The sequence below is a fragment of the Cyanistes caeruleus genome, chromosome 1, assembly GCF_971803275.1.
Source record: "Cyanistes caeruleus chromosome 1, bCyaCae1.hap1.1, whole genome shotgun sequence".
Lineage (NCBI taxonomy): Eukaryota > Metazoa > Chordata > Aves > Passeriformes > Paridae > Cyanistes > Cyanistes caeruleus.
In genome coordinates this window covers 146,754,833-146,775,992 of record NC_141701.1, presented here as the reverse complement: position 1 = coordinate 146,775,992, position 21,160 = coordinate 146,754,833, and the positions used below count along the sequence as shown (strand labels likewise).

The 21,160-nt window shown below is 42.5% G+C and overlaps 1 protein-coding gene across 9 annotated transcripts in view; it reads right to left on the bottom strand.

Moving 5' to 3' along the window:
• PRKAG2 (protein kinase AMP-activated non-catalytic subunit gamma 2) overlaps positions 1-21,160 on the bottom strand; it is a 244,625-nt gene that overhangs the window by 92,050 nt on the left and 131,415 nt on the right. The window contains exon 1 of one of the 9 annotated variants that reach the window (XM_086865899.1): positions 14,380-14,828. The exons of the other annotated variants lie outside the window; for them this stretch is intronic. Coding sequence (XP_086722025.1) covers positions 14,380-14,485 — 106 coding nt within the window. The 5' untranslated portion in view covers positions 14,486-14,828. Of the gene's footprint in view, positions 1-14,379; positions 14,829-21,160 lie in introns of those variants that run through there. 9 annotated transcript variants of the gene reach the window in all.

The following is a 21,160-nucleotide window of genomic DNA, read 5'->3' as shown; positions in this document are numbered from 1 at the left end:
GAGGGTGATTGTGTTGAGTCATGTAACCCAACAAGGGACAGAAGTCTGCCCTTATGCAGGGTGAGCTGACACCTCATCTATCTTTTAGTTATCCAAACCATTAAAACATGCAAAAACTCTCTCATTTCCATTTAGCTGATTAGCAGCTTTTGGGATGAGAATGTTCTTTATGTATAGAGCAATGTCAAATTCTGCATTTTATAAACTTTGATAAATACTTTCCAGGAATGGTTTAAAAGTATATACATTAAAGAATAATTTGATAAGCAATGTCTGCCCTGGGGTGTATGTCAGGACAGGTCTTGTCACAAAAACCTTTAAAATTAAAATGCTCTTCATTTCAAGTCTCACCTATTTCTGTCTCATTTTCTTACCATGACAAGCAGGGACACTGGGTATGGGCAGGAACAGCAACATGCCAGTGGTTCACCTACAGTTTTCCCCTCCTGCACCCAGGAAAGATGTGGTAGCCATGCAGAGCTGCTATTGAATTTAGGATCAAACTCTGCTGAACTTGTCCTACTCATCACTTCTAACCTTGCTTTTACCTGTTCAGCACCTTCCGTCTGCAACACCAGACTTGTGCTTACACTGTCTCCTTACACCTTGATAACCTTGTAACAGTGATGTGAATCCAAATGTGGGAAGAAAGGAGCCAAGGAGGATATGAACAGAAAATCCTGAGGCTGAAGAATAACCAGGTAACTGGCAGATTGATCACATCAGCAGCTATAACAATTTAGGATACTGAGGCACCATGAGGATCACAGAGTGAGGCTTCTTGTGTAATTCTTACTTTCAGACCATCTTAATGGGATTAATATCATCAGAATTGTACAGATGGGAAAATAGATTTTTCTCATCCTAATTGTGGTGTCCTTATGACAAAACCATGGGCACACTTCTACACCAGCAATTTTTTCCATGGCATATATACATCTCTGTGCCTCTATCTGCCTCATCACCTCGCATATGAGTAATAGCACCACAGCACAGAAGCTGTCACCACCAGGCTGGAACAGGTCTAACCAGGCATGGAGGCACTCCAGTGTGAGCTGGCCCTCTGTCAGGGAAGTGCTGCTTCAGGAGAAATTTGATTATAACATATCAGGAAAGGAAAAAAAGCCCCAACAACTCATTTGCACGTATAAGGTTTTATTCCTTTGCTGGAGGAATGCAAATACCAGGCAGCCTTTACATTGCCTCCAACGGTTTGGCTGATTATCACATTTCTAATTCCAGTTCACACAATCCACACAGCACTTTCTTATTATGGATGTGCTGCTGACATGAACAAAGACTGATTAGATAGTCAGACACAAGCCAAGGAAATAATAAATACACAACTCCACTTTTCAGAGAATTATTTTACTATAGGCACAGTTGTGTGCAGAGTTGAATTTGTCTTCGAGGCAATCTGATCTGCCTTTTCTTTGCAAAAAAGCTTTCTACCTATTGAGTTAAATCTTCCAGGTAGATAAATCACATAACAACATTTTTTGGGTTTATCATTTTCCCATCTGCTGGACGGGGATCTATTTTTGACTACCCTTATTACAGGTCTTACGAAGCTACATTCCTAATCCTATCAATGAGCCAAGAAATGTTTTCCCCCTTACATGTCCCACCTTGAAAATGTACCAATTCCTTGGTCATCAGTGTAGGAGAAAAATACACCATAAAGGCCAAGCTCTCTTCAGGTAAGCTGTGCCTTGGGTGGCCAAGGGTTGCATACCACAGTAGACAATCTACAGAGGTAAGTGCATGGGCTGCAGAACAAAAATCACCTTTTGTGTCAAGTTCTATGGGTCAGGCCCAAGGGTGGCATCAGTGGTGGCCTTCTCCTGTCTAACTGGTCACTTAGGAGCTGTGCTCAAAGGCAGCTTCGTGATACAGAGGTGCAGAATCAGCTGCAGTTATGCATTGCAATAGATGACCTTGGGTTTGTACTGAGCAAGCTCAAAGAGGACTAAATAAAGCCAGAGAAGATGAAGAAAAGACTGATAAAGTTGATCAAAGTGCAGGGTGATTCTTCTGTTTAGGAAAATATGACTGCAAGCAAAGAGTATGAGAGAAGCCTGTAAAATCAGACATGGGATGGAGATGGTAAACAGGGAAGGAGCATCAGATAAAATTAGCAGGAGGCTCAAAGCAAATACAAATAAATACTTCTGATATAACACATTCTTAAACAGCAGAACAGGTGCTGTTGTAGTTGCTAGATGTTTGGTTTTGAAACAAAATTGGACAAGATCCTGGAAAGAAACTATTTAAAGTCTACCAAACATCAGCTTTAGCTTAGGATGTGAGCCACAAAGTGCTGGAGGCTAAGAGAGTACAAAGGGAAATGTGTCCCCTACACTCATGTCCTGTTCTTACACTACCTGTGTCAGTGGCAATTGGCACAAAGAGACTGAAGTGGATGGATAATTGGCCTGACCTGGTACACTTGTGCTTTACCTGAAAGTTTCAAACAGTAAAAATAACAATGTAAGGAGAACATGCCTTTATCCTAGAGCCATTCACACAATGATTATGATAGAACACTTTATTTTCTACAGCCTAAACTTTACTATCTGTGAAATGATACTAATGGTGCCCATCTTTTAGCAACACACCATGATCTACAACTGAACAAACAACACAATGACAAAAAGTTGGTCATGTTATTAGCCAAAACCTTCCAGCCACCTAAATGTGTTGAGATGTCCTGGTCCAATTAGTCAAGGCTCTGTGAAAAGGTCTTAAAAGAAGGGGTAAAATTACATCAGGCATTAAATTTGATTTTCAGAAGCACCAACTGTTGCAGAGTATTTAATGCCTTTTGAAATCAAATCCTCCTTTTTGTGTTTATTTTGAAATCCAGGATGAGGGGTTCAGGCTGCTGTTTTCAGAAGAGTGAAGAGTCAAGTCCAAGATTTTGTGGCCTGTTTATGGCTACAAGATGTTGTAACAGCAGCAAGAGGATCAGGCCTGGTGGATTCCTGACTCCTATTAGAAAAGAAGCCAGGGAGGAAAAAGCAGGCTGAAATTGTCCTGCCTGCAAGGCAGAGAGGATGGATCCAAGTCCCCTTTAAACACAGCACCTGGATAACCATGTCAGCACAGCTGCTGGGCTTGCCTGGGAGGCAAAGTGAATTATGAACTCCATTGTGGGGCACTTGGGAAACTGATGCTCTCCTTTAAATTGGCAATCAGCTAATTTAAACTTGGCTTCTGTGGAGTCATTTTGCACAGCAGGACTGCAGCAGGGGCACACTCAAGCCTATGTGGTCACCCAAGGATGAGGCAGGGAAACAAACCCACCTTGGAAGCTACAGTGAGACTGAGGCTATTCCCTATCCCCAGATGGAGAGAAAAACTTCCACTGGTATGATTTCTACAGCCTAATTCCCTTCCAGTTTAGGCTGACTTTCCCCTTCATGTATGAGCCTCACAGACCTAGTTTTTGGCCAAGAGCCAGCACCAGGTGTATCATTCCAGGTCCTGACCACTCACCAGCTCCACCCAACAGAGAAGCAGCATCTCTTGATCTCCCAGAGAGTTTTGTAATTAAATATTACCGAATGCTGCTCATTCAGTATTTTCCAGGCTTTCATTTCAGCTGGCACTTCAAACCCATAATATCACCATTTCTCTACAAGCCTCCTCAGTTAGGATTAGTTTTGTCAGTCTTGAGTATTTTACAGTTTTTCTGTATTAGTCTCCTACATCTCAAGGTTAGTTTATGCTGCTGGGATTTCTTGTACGGGTATGGTGCTGCTTTGCTTTATGTTCTGTATCAGACTGGTATTTATTTTGAGAAAAAGTTGTAATGATTTGCAAGTTCAAACAGACTTCACATAGTGTCTAGTTTTCCTATTGCTGTTGCCCAGAAGGATCTCTGTGAAGTTTTAAACAAGGACCTGGCTGATGGAAAGGAAAACTTTGGTTTCCTATTACAGGATAAGAGGAGAAAATAGGGAAGAAAGTAAACTCAAGTCTGACAGCAGGAGAAAATTGTCACTTGCTCTGGAGTATGAAGGGGAGTTTTACTGCATCTCAGTGGAAGCAGAAGCTTCTTCATAGGCAGAAGAAGCACTTCTATAATCTTTCCAGCTAAGTGAGGTAAAAAACAGTTTACTGTCATGAAAAGATCATGAGAGGAGAATACTGGTACTGGGCACCCTGCTCTTTCCTGCTGCAAATTTTGTAACTGTGCCAAATCTGCTGCCAGGCTGAAGGTGGGAATAAAAGCACTAGACAGGGAATTTATTGGCACTAACTCCTGCAATTTGGGGAGAACTTCTGCCTTTTGGCAAATATAGCATTGTCACCTTGAGTGATGGTAACCAGCATCCCCAGAAGACTTGTGACTACACCTGTACAAGTCTTTGCATGATGTGTACAGTTCATTTGCTCTCATCTCCTCCTCATTAACACCTCTGTATTAGAGACATTCGTCCAAATGTTGATAAAATTTTAGATACCCAAAATCAGTGACAGAGGGCTGGAGTCATGCCTGGGGTGGGCTTTGTATCACAAGACCTTTTCAATGAATGACTTTCTTCTGTTTACAAAACTTACACTTCTATTTTCACACCTCCATGCTTGCTGTTTGGGAATACACTTAGGATATCTAATAACTTTGCAGTGCTCCTTCACAGCTCTAAAGCAGAGTAAAAAGATCATCTGGTGAAAAGAGAGGTGAGGAATATGGGTCTGATCCCCAGATAGTGTAAAAGCAGTGGGTCTCAAGTGAGGTCAAAAAATGTACTAAGAACTAATTCTATATTTTGCATTAAAATCCTTGAAAAGGATGGAGGGAATTTGGGATTGGGTGCAACCTCTCACCCTCCCCTGTTGCACAGGTGCATGTCAGCATTGAAAGCTGCTTATCTTAGTTCTTGGAAGATTAACTAAATGTAAAAGACACAATTTATAATACTAAACAAGAATCAGTATATTCAGGGCAGGGGCAGTTAAGCACCTACACATTTTAATATCAGCTATGTCTGCAAACTGTCAGCCCTAAAAGGTCATTAAAATAATCTGGCCCCTTATCAAGAACAAACTCTTGCTGACTGATAATTCTGAATACCTGATGCTAATTCCAGTCATCTCTACAAGCTAAATGAACCCTTCCCTGAGCATCATATATTCTGCCTGTGATATATGAGCTGTCTTTATGCAAATTCTGTTCTTTTCCCATCAAAGGCATTTTCAGTTTATTCTGTAGCTCTTTAACAAACTTTTAATGTTGTTGCTATTTTACCTTCACACCTACTGCCCTATCTTCATGAGGATAAGATGTAAGCACTAGCTGGGTTTAGAGGAAAAATAGGATCAAGTATCATTTACACGTCCTTTACAGAGGGCCCAGTTCCTATCAGGTGCCAAAACACTCAGCTCCCCTTAACTGCAACGTGAGATAGCAGCAACTTCACCAACAGCATTTGTTTTTTGTCAGGTTTGGGTCCCTCACAACTCTGTCCTTGCAGACACCAGCAACAATTTCAAAACGAGCAGGGATTTTGATAACTTATATACAAGACACAGGAGGCTATCAGCTCTGGTGACAGAGCTGCAGGTCTGCTTATAGGGAAGATAAGATCCCTTACATGTCTTTACTAGCTAAACAGCATCCCACAGGGTTTCACATCCCATGTGCTGGGTGATAGCTGCAAACACATCCTTCTGATAAAAAGTCATGTCATTTGCTAAAGCTTCAAACCCAGTGACAAAGGGAGGCTTCAGGATAAACAGATTCCCCTGAAATATTTGTTTTATGTGACAGATTATTCCTAAGAGGTTTCAAATGCCCCAGACTCCAGTCAATACCTGACTCTACAGCGCTTCCTATCACTGCCCCTTTTGATTTCCCTTGGTTTTCTTTCCTTGAGATCAAGGTGATCTATTTTTAGTGCAGGGACTGGTTAAGTGAGGAGTTGCTATAGTGACAGATAGCTGATACAAACTGAGTCCCACTGCAATTCCTGGGGCTGGGAAAGGAACAGTCCCCGAAGTGGGGCAGCAGCTGGGGGTGTTCAGACACTGCTCAGCTCAGGGACATTAAAAACTGCCCAGCACTCTCAGGGTGATGCTTAATGCATATGAAACAGCCAGAAGGCAGCCTGGGTACCTGTTGTAGGAAACACACACATCTTGCTGCCTCTGTTGGCCCAGTATATGTGCTGGTGTTGGTCTTCAGCTTTGCAGTGGTCCCCTTCTCTAAATAAACTGCACAAATGCATCCACCAAGAAGCACTCTGATCTTGAATGTTCATCAAAACAAGAACAATTTTGTAGCTGCATTGAGAATTGGGTGGGAAAAGATGAACAGCTACAATATTTGCAATTTCAGCTTTCCTTGCAACTGAACAAATGAGCATCGCAGAAATGCTGGTTGGAAAGGATGTCTGGAGGCCCTTTCTTCTATGTCTTGCTCAAAACAGGTCTGGTATCAACCAAGACTAGGTCAACCATGGTTTTGATTAGGAAACTCTTGAAAATCTCTTAGTATGGAGGCCACAGCCTCTGTAGGTTACCTGTGCCAGTACCCCACCAACCTCTTGAGGGAGTTTTTGCTGAGCCTGATCCTCCTCAGGCACAAATTCTTGCCTTGTCCTCCTTCTTTTACCATCTGTGACTCCTTACAAGAGTTTGGCCCTATCACCTTTGAAAGTGCCCTTCTGGGAGTTGCAAGCTGCTATTAAATTGCACCTTAGTCTTCCGTTTGCTGGACAAAAAAAAACTCTGCCAGTTTCCTCAGCCTCTCCTCACAGATCCCAAAACATCTGCTGTAGGTCACAAAACATTTTGACAGCCCTCCAGAAAAACCTTCTTCAGTTTCCCAGCCTCCTTCTGTCCTTCTGTGGAGGGGGAATCAGAAATTGGATACCTTGTTCCAGGTGCAGCCCAGCAGGCCAAGGTGGAGGGGGATAACTCCCTGGACTGGATTGCTGCATTCCTCCTGATGTAACCCAGTGTGTGGTTCACCTGCTGATAGTGACAGCACATTTCTGTATCATTTTCCAGATTATATCCACCACAACCTCTAGTTCTGGGGTGACTGACTCACTGGGAGGCAGGACCCAGCATGTCCTGCTGCAGGCTCACCTCACCACCCATAATCCCTGAGGGACATTACCAGGCCCCATACTGATCCCTAAATTCCTTAATACAATTAGGTCCCTTGGGAAATGCTGACATTTTTCCAGCTTCTCCTCCTTTCAATTCAATCCTCCTCTCAAGGAGACTGGTGCAACCCTTATCTCTGAACAGCCACCCAACTTTTGTAGCAAGAACCCTTCCATTGCAAGCTTTCCATCTCCTTCATGTCTCAGTTTGACTTGCCATTTCATTTCTGCCTGATTTGTATTTCTTAAATTGATTTATTGCCCTGTTCTTGTTTATTATCCCTAATTATACTCTATACAAGCAATGAAAATGTCACAAATCATCTGTTCCTCTTCAGGAGCATCACCCTCAAGGAAAGGCAGGATTGTCACAGGGATCCTGCGTTCACTATCATCATTCTTGCTCTGACTGATATAAAACCACGGGGCCAGATGGGCAGGATCTGTTAAACAATCCGGTGACTGTAGCTCCAAGTGTGTCAAAAGGGTCCTTGTTGCCCCACAGGGAACAAAGTACTGGGAAGCAGCTGTTTTCCAATGCCTGGAAGAAACTCTGAAGAAACAACAGGATGCTATTAATTAATGTCAGCTAATCCCATCACTCCTCCTCCAGCTAAACTGCCCCAGCTTTATCGAAGAAGGAGCAGAAAAAGGACAGAATGGGAACTCTCTGGTGCAAGCACGGGGGTCTGTCCTTAAACCAAGTAAGGCTGTGTGACCTTTCCAGCAGGGAGAATTCAGGCCTCTCAGCCAAGCCTGCCAGCTGCACCACGATATCTCACAGAGCAGCCCTTCATCTCCCGAGAGCGAAGCCTTCACGTGTCACTGTGACTCTGGAATGACATTAAATAGCTGAAACAATTTCAAGGCATTCAATCTCAGCATTACGGGCACTTTTAAGTCCTTGAACTGCTTTTAGAATAGAGGTGAAAGTAGAAAACAGCTGAATCTTGGTAATTCCTGGGATCTGCTGATCCACTAAACCTGACAAACAAGCTGCCTTAACAACATCTTTTAAACTTCAGTCTTGGGCAATTTGCTGAAACTTTGAGCAAGGAGTCAATAGTCCAAAACATTGATTTCTAATTAAACAAAAGTACACACCTATCTAAATTCTACTGTCAAGTGCAATTTTAGGCTGTAAAAACAGACCTGGGCTTGAAATTTGCTTTTAGAGTCTGACAACAGGATTTGTAATATAGTTGCATGGGAGTATAAATAAATTGTGGTCTAGCTTAGCACATTCAAATAAGTAGAAAGTCAGTCTAGGATAACAGCTTCTCATGCAGAGATATTCTTTTGAAGTGAGAACCCGTGGAAAGTACAGGGAAAGCAGGGGAAAAAAAATACCTCTATGCGACTCCCAGCTGGTGTAATAAGGATGCGAGAGGATGCATGGAAATGTGTAATTCCAGGGATTTTTAGTATGTAGGCAGTGACCCTCCAGCATCCATCATGAAGGCAGTCCAGGCTGTGTTCATTAAACTGAGGTGCCACATATAAAAGTCTTATCTACATTATTTTATTTCAGTCTTAAAAATGAATCAGATATTTATTTATATCAGAAGTAACAGAGATAGTGTCTGGCCTTACATACATATCAGAAATTACTTGTTACCTGAAGATAACAGAAGTAGAAGATGGAAAAAAGAAATACTGATAAATACATAAATATTATTTGCTGTCAGAAAAAGGCAGGATCTGCACCCTCTTTCACTCACAGCCAGTATCCAGCTTCCTTCTATCTCAGTTTCTCCTTCTGCAATGAACTCCTCCCCGTACTTGCATTTCACATCTTTTCTCAGATTCAATCCCAAGAATTGCTTTTCATTTCTTTCACTCAGGAATAACATTTATCCCACTTTTCAAATAACACTATTTGAATAGTTGCAGAATTGCAGGAAAGTGTCCTTCAGACAGTTAAAAATGAAATCTTTCTGCCTTTGCTGTGTCTAAGGGACAAACACCTGCACCCACAAGTAGCAACAAGAACCAGAACCACATGGACTCCTCCCAGATGGGAGATCTCCCTGCCTAAAAACCTGCACAGATTGTAAAGCAGCCAATCAAAAGGGAGGCTTGGCCCTGCTGCTCTCACCATGTTGTTGACAATATCATGTCAGTGCTGAATAATTCAGTCATTTATAATAATACAGATATTTTTGACCAAATTTTGTGATGAGACACACAGAGCTGCCTGGAGCAGGGCTAGGAGGAAGAGTCAGTGGGCAGACTCATTTGCAGCACTGATCTGGAAATTTGTGCCTTGAGAACACACTGTATTTTTACATGCCTAACCTGCCCTTCAGGCAAAAATAACTTCTTTGAAAATAAATTACTCAGAGAATTTGCATTCTTGGACAACTCATCATGAGGTCAGAGTCTACATCTACTTTAAGCCTGCAGGAGCTGCAGAAGCAGGATGCTGCACACTGTTCAATTTCCATTTCAGTTTCCACCAAATCAGTGGAGGTCTTATGGGGTTTATTACTGTCTGAATTTACAGGTGCCTGCTTGAAAACACCTTTCTGTTTCTAGTGCTTCATGCCCAGAGTCCTTTCCCCCCATTCAGAATCCCTCAAAGCTGTGCACAAAGCCAGGTTGTGCCAGAAAGCACCAGGACAGTGCAGGACAGTGCAGGACAGTATAAGGAAGCAGAAAATGGCAAACTAAAAAGTCTCAAAGGTTTAATCAGGCTTGTCACTGCTTTTCTCCTTCCAACAACCAGCTATAGAAATTTCACAGCTTCCAGGTCTTGGTGCACTCTGTAGTACAAGATTAATCAGTACTGATCAACCAGGACTGCACATCTTCTAAAATCACTGTCAGCTCAACAGAGCATGAAAACCAGTAGAGAAAATCATTAACAAACCAAAGCTGTCTCAGTCTCTCAAGCCTAGTCTCTGATGATGGTGGTTTTAAGCTGCTTTATTGGAACAACAGGATTTTGCTCTTTCAGTTCATTTATGGCAGTGCTGGAACATGCCTTCCTTCACTCTCATTTGTTTCTCCATAATTTTTTTCACTATTATTTCTCCTCCACTGCCTCATAACAAAAACATCCCACCAGAATAAGAAAAACCCCACTTTGGGGTGAAGCACTGGGTGAGCTGCAGCTCTCCAGGCTGGAAAAGAAGGAGATAAAGTCCTGTTTCCTTTTTACAATTGCTTCTCCATCATGTCTTCTATGCTTCATGTTTTTTCACCCTGCACTTCTCCTATGTTTTCTGTGCCTGTTCTCAGGCTTGTGCCAATGGACGCTGATGAGAGCCAGGCTGAATTATCCCCTGGGTTTTCATTTGCACTCGGAGGGGCTGTGAAACACCAACTCTTTGGTTTGGTGTAAGTCCCTGACGTGGACAGCTGTGTGAGCTGGTCACATCCCATGGCACGTTACCTGCACATGGTCATCATGGATGCAGTCGCCACACCCCATTATTGGGAAGGAAGAACATAATTTCTCTACTTGACACACAATCCATACTCACACCCAATCCCCAGGGTCTGGGAAGGACCATGGCACGAGACGGAAGAAGGCCCCTTGAGTTTTTGACTGAGAGGGGAAGTAATTTTCCTTTAGGTTGAGTACGTAGGGACAGCCCACAGCACCTCCCAGATGCACTCTAGAGCCTCAGCAGCCCTCCATTCCATGGTGGCTACAGAGACATGAGACAAAACATGCACTGAGCAAGATATGGAGCGACTCTGGGACCGCCCAATTCATGCGGGGCTGAAGCATCTTTGCACTTGTGTTCACTGGGGTCTGAGACATCCAGCAAGCTCTCTCCAATTTAGTCCCAATATGCACCTAATTATAACAATTGACAGGGAAATTATCCTCAAGAGTGTCATTGAGGTGGGACAGGACAGGGGCTGAGGGGCAGCACCAAGGTTTGCTTAGAGCCCCTTGGACCTGGCTTGTTGGGACTCAGCTTTGGCACCTGATAATTAGAAGTCACCTGACAAAAGTAACAAACCCCAAGAGAAGCAGCATGGGCAAGGAGAAGCTCCTGGGAAATTCCATGCAGCTAAAAGACTCCAAAGCGTTTTGAGGCTAAATGCCCGGCACTGGGCAGCCCTCACAGCGGCCACATGTGCTGCAGAGCATTTCCTTTGCTGGGCATGACCTGGGTAGGGAAAAAACACTTTAAATATTACTCCTTTTGCATATGTCACTCAGTTCTTTGTGGAATCCATGGTGTTGTTTAAAGGGCAGAGCAATTAGCCTCTCTGGGGTCACAAATTTTTCCCCTTCAGAAATGCCACAGAGCCTATCCATTTACAATACATCAAGCTGCTGCCAGGAGGAGAAACCGCCAGAATCCCGCACAGCAACTGCAAGAGGAAGGAGGAAACTATGCAGCAGTGATCTAGAGGCTGGAGAAAGTTCAGGTAATCCCTGTTCTCAGCCCTGCCAAAATCCTACTGCATAAATCAGCTTCCCTGCTGTTTGGTGGACAGCTCAAGCTTTGAGGTCTCCCTGTTGGCTGCTCCTCTCCCAGAGCAAACTGCGGGATCTCTGCCTTCACTCCTGCTCTCGTTTGCTCCTGGTACTCATTTGTGTTTTTCTCCTTTCCCTCTTTGTGTGTTCTCCCCTTCTGTTTGCATTCATGTCTCTCCTTGCTGTGCTCTTGGAATAAAAGGACTATAAAGCTCCAAACCTAGGGAATTACAGAGATGCCCATCCTTAGAAATGCCACTCTTTATTTCTCCACCAGCATGCAACTTCTGCACCAGTGCAGAGGAGAGAAGGGGTTTAGCTCAACTGATACACAGAAGAATGGTACTACTTGATAATTTTAGTTGGAGTGGCCTGATGACATCTAGCCCTGAGAAGCCAAGAAGCTGCCATGTCCCAATCCTATTTACAAGAACTGGAAGATTCTTCCATAAAAGATATGCAGAAGTGGCCAAGAAAAATCAAAAATTCCAAATTCAACCAGTCCAGGTATTAGATTACCCCTTTTGGGTGAATATCAGGGGATATTTTCTTCTTTCCTTTTCCACCCCTTTTCTGAATACAATCCAAGCTCATTTAGCAACAGGGAGGCTGCTGTCATTCATTTCTCATCTGATGGTAGATGACAACCAAATGCCATGTGCTGGTGTGTGATCAACCCTGAGAAGCCACCAAGCCTGGCTGCTACCAGCTCTCTTGCACACACTAATACTGATCATAAAACCTGCTGAGTGCCAGCAGTTCCCTTGAAAACTGCTCAGAAAGTGTCTATTGAAGCCTAATAACTACAAGATACAGATTAAATGTAGCAAATAATGCAAAGCTTTTGTTTTGACACTTCCCTGCATTTAATTAAGGCCATTGGGATGGGGGGATGAGGGGAAGGCATTTGCAAGTGTGTTAACCTGTTTCCTGAAAAGAACCCAGACTTTGTTGGGATGGCAGAGGTAATCCCCACAGCAGGGCATCCAAGGAAGGCAGTAACTCAGACTGCCTTTAGATTTTTCCCTTGTGACTTGGTAGTTTTCTGTTGATGATGGAAGTGCAGGGAGCTTAACAGGTCACACTCTTACAAGAACGGCATCTGCAAAATCTGTAGAGTGAAAGCTGTGCAGAAAACTCTGCCTGGTGCTCACTGGTGACTGGAGTGGGCTACAAAGCTGGAATAATACAAATGATGGAAAGAAGGAGCAAGTATTTTTGCACTGCTGGAATTATACTTCCAATTTTTTTTATATAACTCTGTCACAAACAGTACAGTTCATACAGTCAGATTTTTTGGTGCAGAACAAATTATTTTCTCCATGGAGTGAGTTGAGGACAGGGTTTAGAGTTAAACATGCAACACTGTGTTTAGTGCTTCCAGCAGTGAATCCTTTTGCAGATACTGGCTATTTCCTTCTGCTGATGAAACCACAATAAGACAGTGAATTTGTGGTTCAAAGTGCCATTCAACATTCAATCAACAAATAGCACATGTTTCTATCTATTCTACATGAGAATCTGGCACTTTTAATTAGAAATTTGGGAAGGAATTTTATGTCTTTAGGATAAATATTCCCCCTCTTGTATAAACACTGTGACCTGTCTTTGTGCATATTACTGACACTGTGAAATTCCAAAGACCTGGGTAATTTCTCATTCAAATCACCTTGACCTTCCTACCACTCCCACAGAAACCCTCAGGTGGGTTTAGGAAAACTCAGAACAAGACACAGCAAACAGTTTTAGATTTAAGATCACTCAACTGTACACAACAGGAAGAAAAGGAGAAGTGTTTGCAAGGATTACAACTTAAAAATTACACAACCAATCACTAAATAAATTAGAAAACATTAAACAGAAAACCAGGCCCCCTGGGCAGCCACCCATCCAACAGCTGTAATTCTTCATCACTAAATGTACATGTATGTCTCCACACTATCCATTTGGTCCAACACTACTCCTACTTTCATCATTCTGCTGGATTTGACACAGTGACTCCTGATCAATAGAGAGGAGAAGAGCCTTTGTACATGTCAGCCTCTCTAAACTGAGCCTGATCCAGCTGATTCAGTGTAACATCAGTTTTAACCCTCTTAGTCACAGAGCAGAATTTCTCAGTAACTCTCATGGTCTTCAGAGAAACAGCTACCATTAACCCATATAGGAAATGCATTAAAACTGGTATTTCTCCATTATTAAGAAAAAACAGCCAGATCCTGTTGAAAAATCCCCTTTCTCCTGACCAGCTGATCCCTGTGTGACACACAGATACTCTCTGACACACACACCTCAGCACCTGTATTGGAGCTAATACTCAGTGACCAGGAAATCTTTTGATTAAGAGAGAACGGTCCCTAATTGCAACTCAAACACAATTATACTGATAACTGCAGTATCAGAAAGATGTTTTTAAATGCATTACTTATGAGACTGATAAGAATTTTTTCTCTACTTAAAATTCATGTTTCAATAGATACTATTAGACTTAACTTAGAACTCAGTTATTATTGTTCAATTAAAGTAGCATCGGGCAACAAACCCTTCTGAATGCCATAGCATTTACTGTAAAGTTTCCTGTACCACCACTCTTTTCCTAAAGGTTATGGCTGATGTGGGTTACAGGTGTCAGCTCAGATTTTCATCTCTGGCACGAAACAACTCCAAAACACCCTCCACGTAACAAATACACAATTCATTCTGTGAAACTGGGGAGCACAACCTTGTTGCTCAATTATTCACTATCACCCTCTCCCAAAGGACAGTGAACATTATTCACTGACACCTTCTCCCTCCTTTCTGGATGCAGAGGGTCCTTACCAGACAGGCCCTGGGGGTCGGAGTGGCGCCTTTCCAAGATTTTGCATCGCTCCTTTCTCTTCTTGCTCCCTCTGAAGCTGCCAAAACGCTTCATGAGCTGCAACATGCACTCGCGTGGCGGCAGCTGTCGCTCATGCCCGGCGTTGGAGAAAAGAAAAGCAGCACGAGGGGCAAGGTGAGGTGTTGCTTTACGCCAAAAGCCCAGTTGTGAGAAAATAAATTTCCAGAAAGACAGTGTGGCTGCAAAAGAAGTCCAGCTGGCCAGCAGCTCAGCTCTGAGGTGCCTGGCTGTTGTCTTTGTGGAGAGCTGTCCTGCAGCAGGCTGCCGACCCTTGCTCGCCAGGCGCTTCCAGCCTTAATTCCGGCATACGGTAACTGCCCTGCAAGTCTGTGTGGACACGGGGAGAAGTTCAAAGTCTGCCCAGTTTGCAGCTACAGAGCTCTTATACATCAGCTGTCAGAAGCCACGGAGACCAAAACAACATTTCCCAGTGGATCAGCTCATGTGAAAAAGGTCAGGAGCCGCCTGATAAGCTCCCTTGTTTAAAAAATACTGCCTGTGCGAAGGAGCCACCAGCCCTCTTGAAGGGAACTGTCATGTGCAGCTTGGCATGATGACTCTTTCAACAGGCTGTAAAAGGAAAGCACCCCTGGACAGACAATTCCTGGCAGCAGTGTCCCAGGCGCACTGGCACCATGACGTGACATCACCCAACTATTTTGATTCACGTGTGCTGAGCCTTGGGAGTGACAGGAGAGCCCAGCTGACTGTCCATGAGCTCTGGAACGCCCAGCCCTCCACAGCTAATGACTGATGGATTCATGGGATCGAGCTCCTGCCAATTCATAAAAAGAAGGCTGATACCTTCTGGAAACCATAGTTGGAGTGATGGGCTGGAGTTTCTCTCTGACGTGCCCTCCCCATACTGCACATATCCCTGTGCTCAGTGTAGATTGCTCTGTTCAAATTTGCTTTCTGCAAAGCAGAAGGCACCAGCACAGCTGTTTGTAACACAGCAAAATCCACCTCGTGGTCTTTTCAATGAGACAAACATGCACGAGGCTGTTGCTCATCCCAATCAGTCAGGCTGTGTGATAATGTTCAGCTCTGAGTCTGTACATTTAGAGCAGTTTATTTTAGGAAAGGATTGCTCATTGTGGGCTGGATCTTGAGCAGCTGGAAAGGGGTGGAAGTGTGATCCAAGGCATGGTCAAACCATCGTAAGCAGCCTTCCTAAGATTATAGTAAATTCTCTGTTAAATCAAAAGCTTTTTTAAAAGTTTCAGAGCATCAGCCTTTCCTCTGGACACCACTATATTGTGAGGCTCAGCTCTTTCAGAAATAAAACCCTATATGAGTAATGAGAGTCTTATCTTTTTTTATTCCTATGAAGAATTAATGGTTATTTAATCTTTTTCCTCTACAAAGAAACATGACTTTTTCCTTGTGCCCATGATTGCTTCTGGGACTTAATATCATTAGGAAGGAAAACAAAACCCAGCCATGAATACTGCAGAAAAGGCCTTTATCTACACAGATTCCTTACAAGCTCTGGTTTTTCACAAAGATGCACTCATGCAAGGATATCTTGGGCCTTCAGGGACCCCAAGAATATGTGCAGAGGTGACAGCAAGTTCCTTTGTCATCCTCAGCTACCAGAGGCTCCCCCAAGTCTGCCCTGTAGAGAATGTGGAAGAAGACAGTACAGAGGACACCCTTGTTCTTTCACCTAGCAACAAAACGATCAAATTATTACCAAGGCACTTAATTACCTTCCACACAAGGCTCTGAAGTGATATCCAAGTGAGGCATGATGATAATTAACGTGAAGCTGTTCTCAGACTTTCCCCTTCTGACTAGTCCTCCCACTTTCTTTCACCCTCATCTCTGGCCCTGTTTCAGCTCTGCAAGTGAACATCCTGCTGCTTTTAACCAAATAACAATCCTTGACATAAAATCTCCTGTCAGCACAGTGTGTTTACAAAGCCCCTTCTCCAGCCCCTCCACTGAGACTCACTGTTCACCCAGTGCAGAGGAGAAGCAAATAGCAAATGGAGCAATGAGTTGAGGAATTAGCAGGGGAAAATGTGTTATTAAATATTTGGTTTAATATAGCTGTAAGAAGTCTTAAGCTCTGCACACCTCATCTGGCTTTGTGTGATCACCACATTTACCTTTGCAACCTCATCTGCACTGTCCCCTCCCTTCACTGTGCCGTGATCATGGCAGCACAACTGAGACAGCAGCTGCAGTGGGACAAACTCTGGCTCTCCCCACGAGCACATTTCATGTGCTGATTCTCAACCTACTTCCATAAGTACTTCCCATTTGAAAACCAGATCCCCATATCCAAAGCTGGATTCTCCTTGCTGCAAACTGAGCCCAGTCATTCTTCTCTTATCATGCACATGGAGAACAGTGTTCATTTCTGATCCAGAGTCATCCCAGGCATATTTGATAACAGTTATTTAGTTCCCTTTCCAGTCTTGGCCAAAATCACAAGAAGTGTTGCCTACACCCCCAATGCAGTTTGAACCTCAAGCTCCCCCAATTTCAGAAAAGCATTCCTCATTCTGCAGTGGCCAAAGGATTGCTAAGAATGACTTTATGTCATCAGAAAGCAAAAAATTGAAATCCCTTTTTAATGAGATAAGAATTGCTATCACTTCAGCATGGAAACAGCCCCCTTTTTGACAGAAACCAAGGATAAATAGTCGCTGATGACCTTTTCAAGCAGGGCCATTGCACCAGGAGGGCTCATTTCCCCTTATTAAGAGAAGCAGCAAGACTCTAATGTTTCTACACAGAGCTTCTAGAAAATGAAACAACACAGTTTAACAACTGACTTTCACAGTAATTTGTTAAAAAAAGCACTAAGTGTTTTGAGTATAATCAGTCTGTCTCCCACAGCTAATGGTCTAGCCCGTACTTGCACATTTACACCAGGTACTACATCTTCTTAATGATTCCAGTGCAAGGATCTTGTAAAACTAATAATAAAAAGCTGTGCTTCAAAGTGTTCCTTTGGGGCCATCTATGTTCTGGAGATTGAAAACACAAATCCTTTCCATCCCTTCCAAAGAACCATGAAATGGACTCTTGTCAAGCTACATTAAAGTCTTCCAAATTACTTATCCCATATTATAGTTTTTCAGCTGCATAAGGATAACACCGTGCCCCTCCAAAAATCCTACACAAACTCACTCTGGTAGATACCAAGCAATGGGCAGCTTAATAAAATTATTTTTGGGGAAGGAACAAACAAACACTGGTGTTTATGTGTGAAACATTTCTCTAGCTCCACTGTATCTGCAAAGTTCCCCAGACCTCAGCCCAAAAACCCCCCTCCCTGGCTGGGCTCCCTCTTTTTGATGCTTCTTGCTTTAAGTTCTCCATCTCTCAGGATAAGAGGACCTACCCCCCAGTGATTTGCCATGACTCTTCAGGCACAAACATACAAAAATAGGGGTTTTTTTTGTCTTGATGTGAAGATTTATTCTATGAGGTAGAATTGAAGGTGAGTGTTCAGATTTGGTCACCAGACAGAAAATAAAGAAGATGCCATCACACCAAACAAGTGCAGCCACCAGATATCAGAGCTTTGAAACACAAACTGATTCATCCATCTCATGGAGGTGTAAATGCTGTGCCATGGCAAAAATACTCTAAATACTGATATTTCAAACCATTTCTTCAGTTGCCTTTTTAACAGGAGCTTGAACCTGACATAAAAATGCAGCAACAAAAGAGGGCAAGCAATGGGGACCAGTTAGTGCTATCTAATTTATTCTGATGTGAAAATGGAAAAAAAAAAAGTTTTCCTCCTCAAAATTTAAGAGCTCATTTAGCTCAAAACAGGAAGGCTAAGAGGAATAGGTACCCCCTTAGTTACAATTACTGTTTGAACTGGCTGCTGACTGCACATCAGCAAAACCAAGCATTTCCCTTTCCTCATTGCTGAAAATTTCCTTGTTCAAAATGCCCTCTGTTTTTGTAATTGCTAAGAGAAAGAAAGTTCAGATCCATGCTCAGAAAGCTAAAGCATGAGTTATGCTTGCATTTCGACATGGATCATGTTTCTCTGCCATGTTGTCCTAAAAGTTTTCCCTAAATTGGATTTTTTTTTCTAATTTTCCTTTTTTAAACTCTACATAAATGTTGGCAAAATTAAGCATTTTTTAATGCTGTCATTGGTGCTGGCACATGCTTACACCTCTTGCAACACCAGACTGATCTTAACTGCAACCATATTTCATATAAATAGAAAATGTGGAAAATATTTCAAAATAACATGCAAATAAATATATAAAAGAGATTTTTCCTTTAAAAAAAAAAAAAATCCACTCGAGTCCAGGTGATGCAATGCACAATAACAAAAAGCCTGTTTAGCCTGAACACCATTTGCAGGCTGGTTGAACAGAACATATAGCTCAGGTTTTCAAAGAGAAACACAAACTACCACTTTCTCCATCTGGTCCAAGCCCAGCTCACACCCCATAAAAGACCTGCAAGTTTATGACTCCAAGCTGGGCTCAATTACTTCCCATAATCATAACCAAGTGTTTCCCTGTAACGAGTTTTCATCCCCCTTTTTTAAATACTATTTCATGCTGCTTTCACTACACATTAAGAAAGATTTCAATCTCTGAAAAATCTGTCAGAAAAATCTAAAAGTTTAATTTCACTTCTTACTAGCAGTCCCCTAAGGTGCACACTATATTCCCCAGAACTCTTGGTAAATTACTTATAAATTACATCCTGGCGTCTTTGTGATGTTTTCCTATCCTACTTTTCCAGAGCATGTAACACAAACCAGCAGGAATAGGAGTAACAACGATGGTAGTGTTGGCATATTGGTGATTTCTGGTACGAAAAATACTATTTCAGACCCAGAGCATCTATCCCAGGAGAGCAATAAACTGGGACTGATGACTATGATCCCATCCAGATGATAATTTTATCATTTCTCCACATCTTTCTGATAAAATTGGTGCATATGTTTCCAGCAGTCACTTCAGCAATTTCAGATCTTATTGTGGAAAATGGAGCTGTTTTTAAATGCATCACAATCTGGCTATGCTCAAAACACCAAAACAGTATTCAATCCAGGAAGTACAAGATGTCTGGTGACAACACCACTTCAAAAATTTAGTAAGTTCTCAGCTAAAGAAAAACATATCAGCAGTAACTTAAAAAAACCCAAAAAACCCAAACCAAAACAACAGAGACAATAAGTTCCTTAGAAGCATTTTCCACTTGGACTTTTCTCATCTCTTCTTGCTTCTCTTTCTTCTAGCTTCTGTCAAGTCTTTCAAATTTTGATCCACAAAACCTTGAGAAGGAGATGGGATTACTGGAACATCACAAATCTCCTTTTTGTTCTTTTCTTATCCTCCTTTCTTTACTGCTTCTTCAACCCTCATGAATTCAAACAGATTAAATTACATTGAAGTTAAAATGGGCATTGTAGGACTGAACAAAATACCACCTTCAGTTAAAGTCTTAAAGCCAGCACTGAATGGATCACAAAGGGAATGTCAGCAAATTAATTAGATTGAGATTGCTCAAAAAAAAAAAGTGATATGTTAGGGATGGCCAGTATCTGAAAAGTGAAATTCATACAACTATCCCAGTACTGAACTCCCATGAAACATAAGAGACTAAAAAATCACAGCATCACAACTCCACAGAAACACAGGCCTGCACTGATTCTGTTTTCAGAGATTTATTTGGAGAGAAGAGAAAAACTCACTGAATTAGCAACTGCTGGCACCAGTGCTCAGCTGTCCTTGCATGTCAACCCTGCACAAACCAGTCACCCCAAAATGACCCATTGCTCTGCCACAGTGGGTCAAATAAAGGCATATATGCTAAATCTATATATCTTACATATGTAAAATCAGACAGTGGCCAGCAGCACCCTATTAGACCTGTGAGACAACACGGAAATGCTGACTGAAGAGAAAATTGAACCACACCTTGAAAAGCTAAATGCTTAGATAATGCTTGAGAAGCCTTCTCCATTCCTGGCTCCAGCAGTTTCACCAATGACTGTCCCATTCTTCACTGATTAAAAATGGACCTCACAGTTCAGCTGCAAGGGAGCAGCAACTTCCAGAGGAATAAAACATTCCCCATGAGTCTGAAGGGCAAAGGAACATTTGTGTGCATCTCCTGCTCTTTGTTGCTGTGATGGTGCAGAAGAACCTGAAACCTACATTGAGGTCACTTCTTGGTGTTTACATAAATGTTATTTTGGCAGTGAAAGCAGGGTCTTGTAGCAGTGAGCTGAACTGCTCATCAACTCAAGCTCAAAGTTCACAAAATCCCAAGGACTAGCCAGGGTATCCATGGGAAGGACTTCAACTAATTATACAGCCACTGCCAGTCTGGTTACATCAATGGCCAAGGACATTGCACAGGACTCCATCCTGATGAACTAAACACAGGAGTGGTGCCAAGAGGGAAAATTCCTACAGGATCACCCAATGCTGCATTCTTAATACAAGTGGAATTGCTCCAGCAAGGGGAATACAATAGAAAGGGAGGAATCCTCTGTATGTAGACAGGGACTGCACTGAAAGCCCCTGTACAGTCCTTTTTCAATTGCAGCAAATACTTTCCTCTGTTCAAGCCATCCCTAGCAAAATACAGTAGGCCTTCAGGTCTTTAAAAAAACAATACAAGGGATTTAAAAAAAACCAACCAAACCTGCACAAAAAAACCCCAAAACCCCCAAAACAACAAAAAATATCAAACAAAACCATACGAAAAAAACTC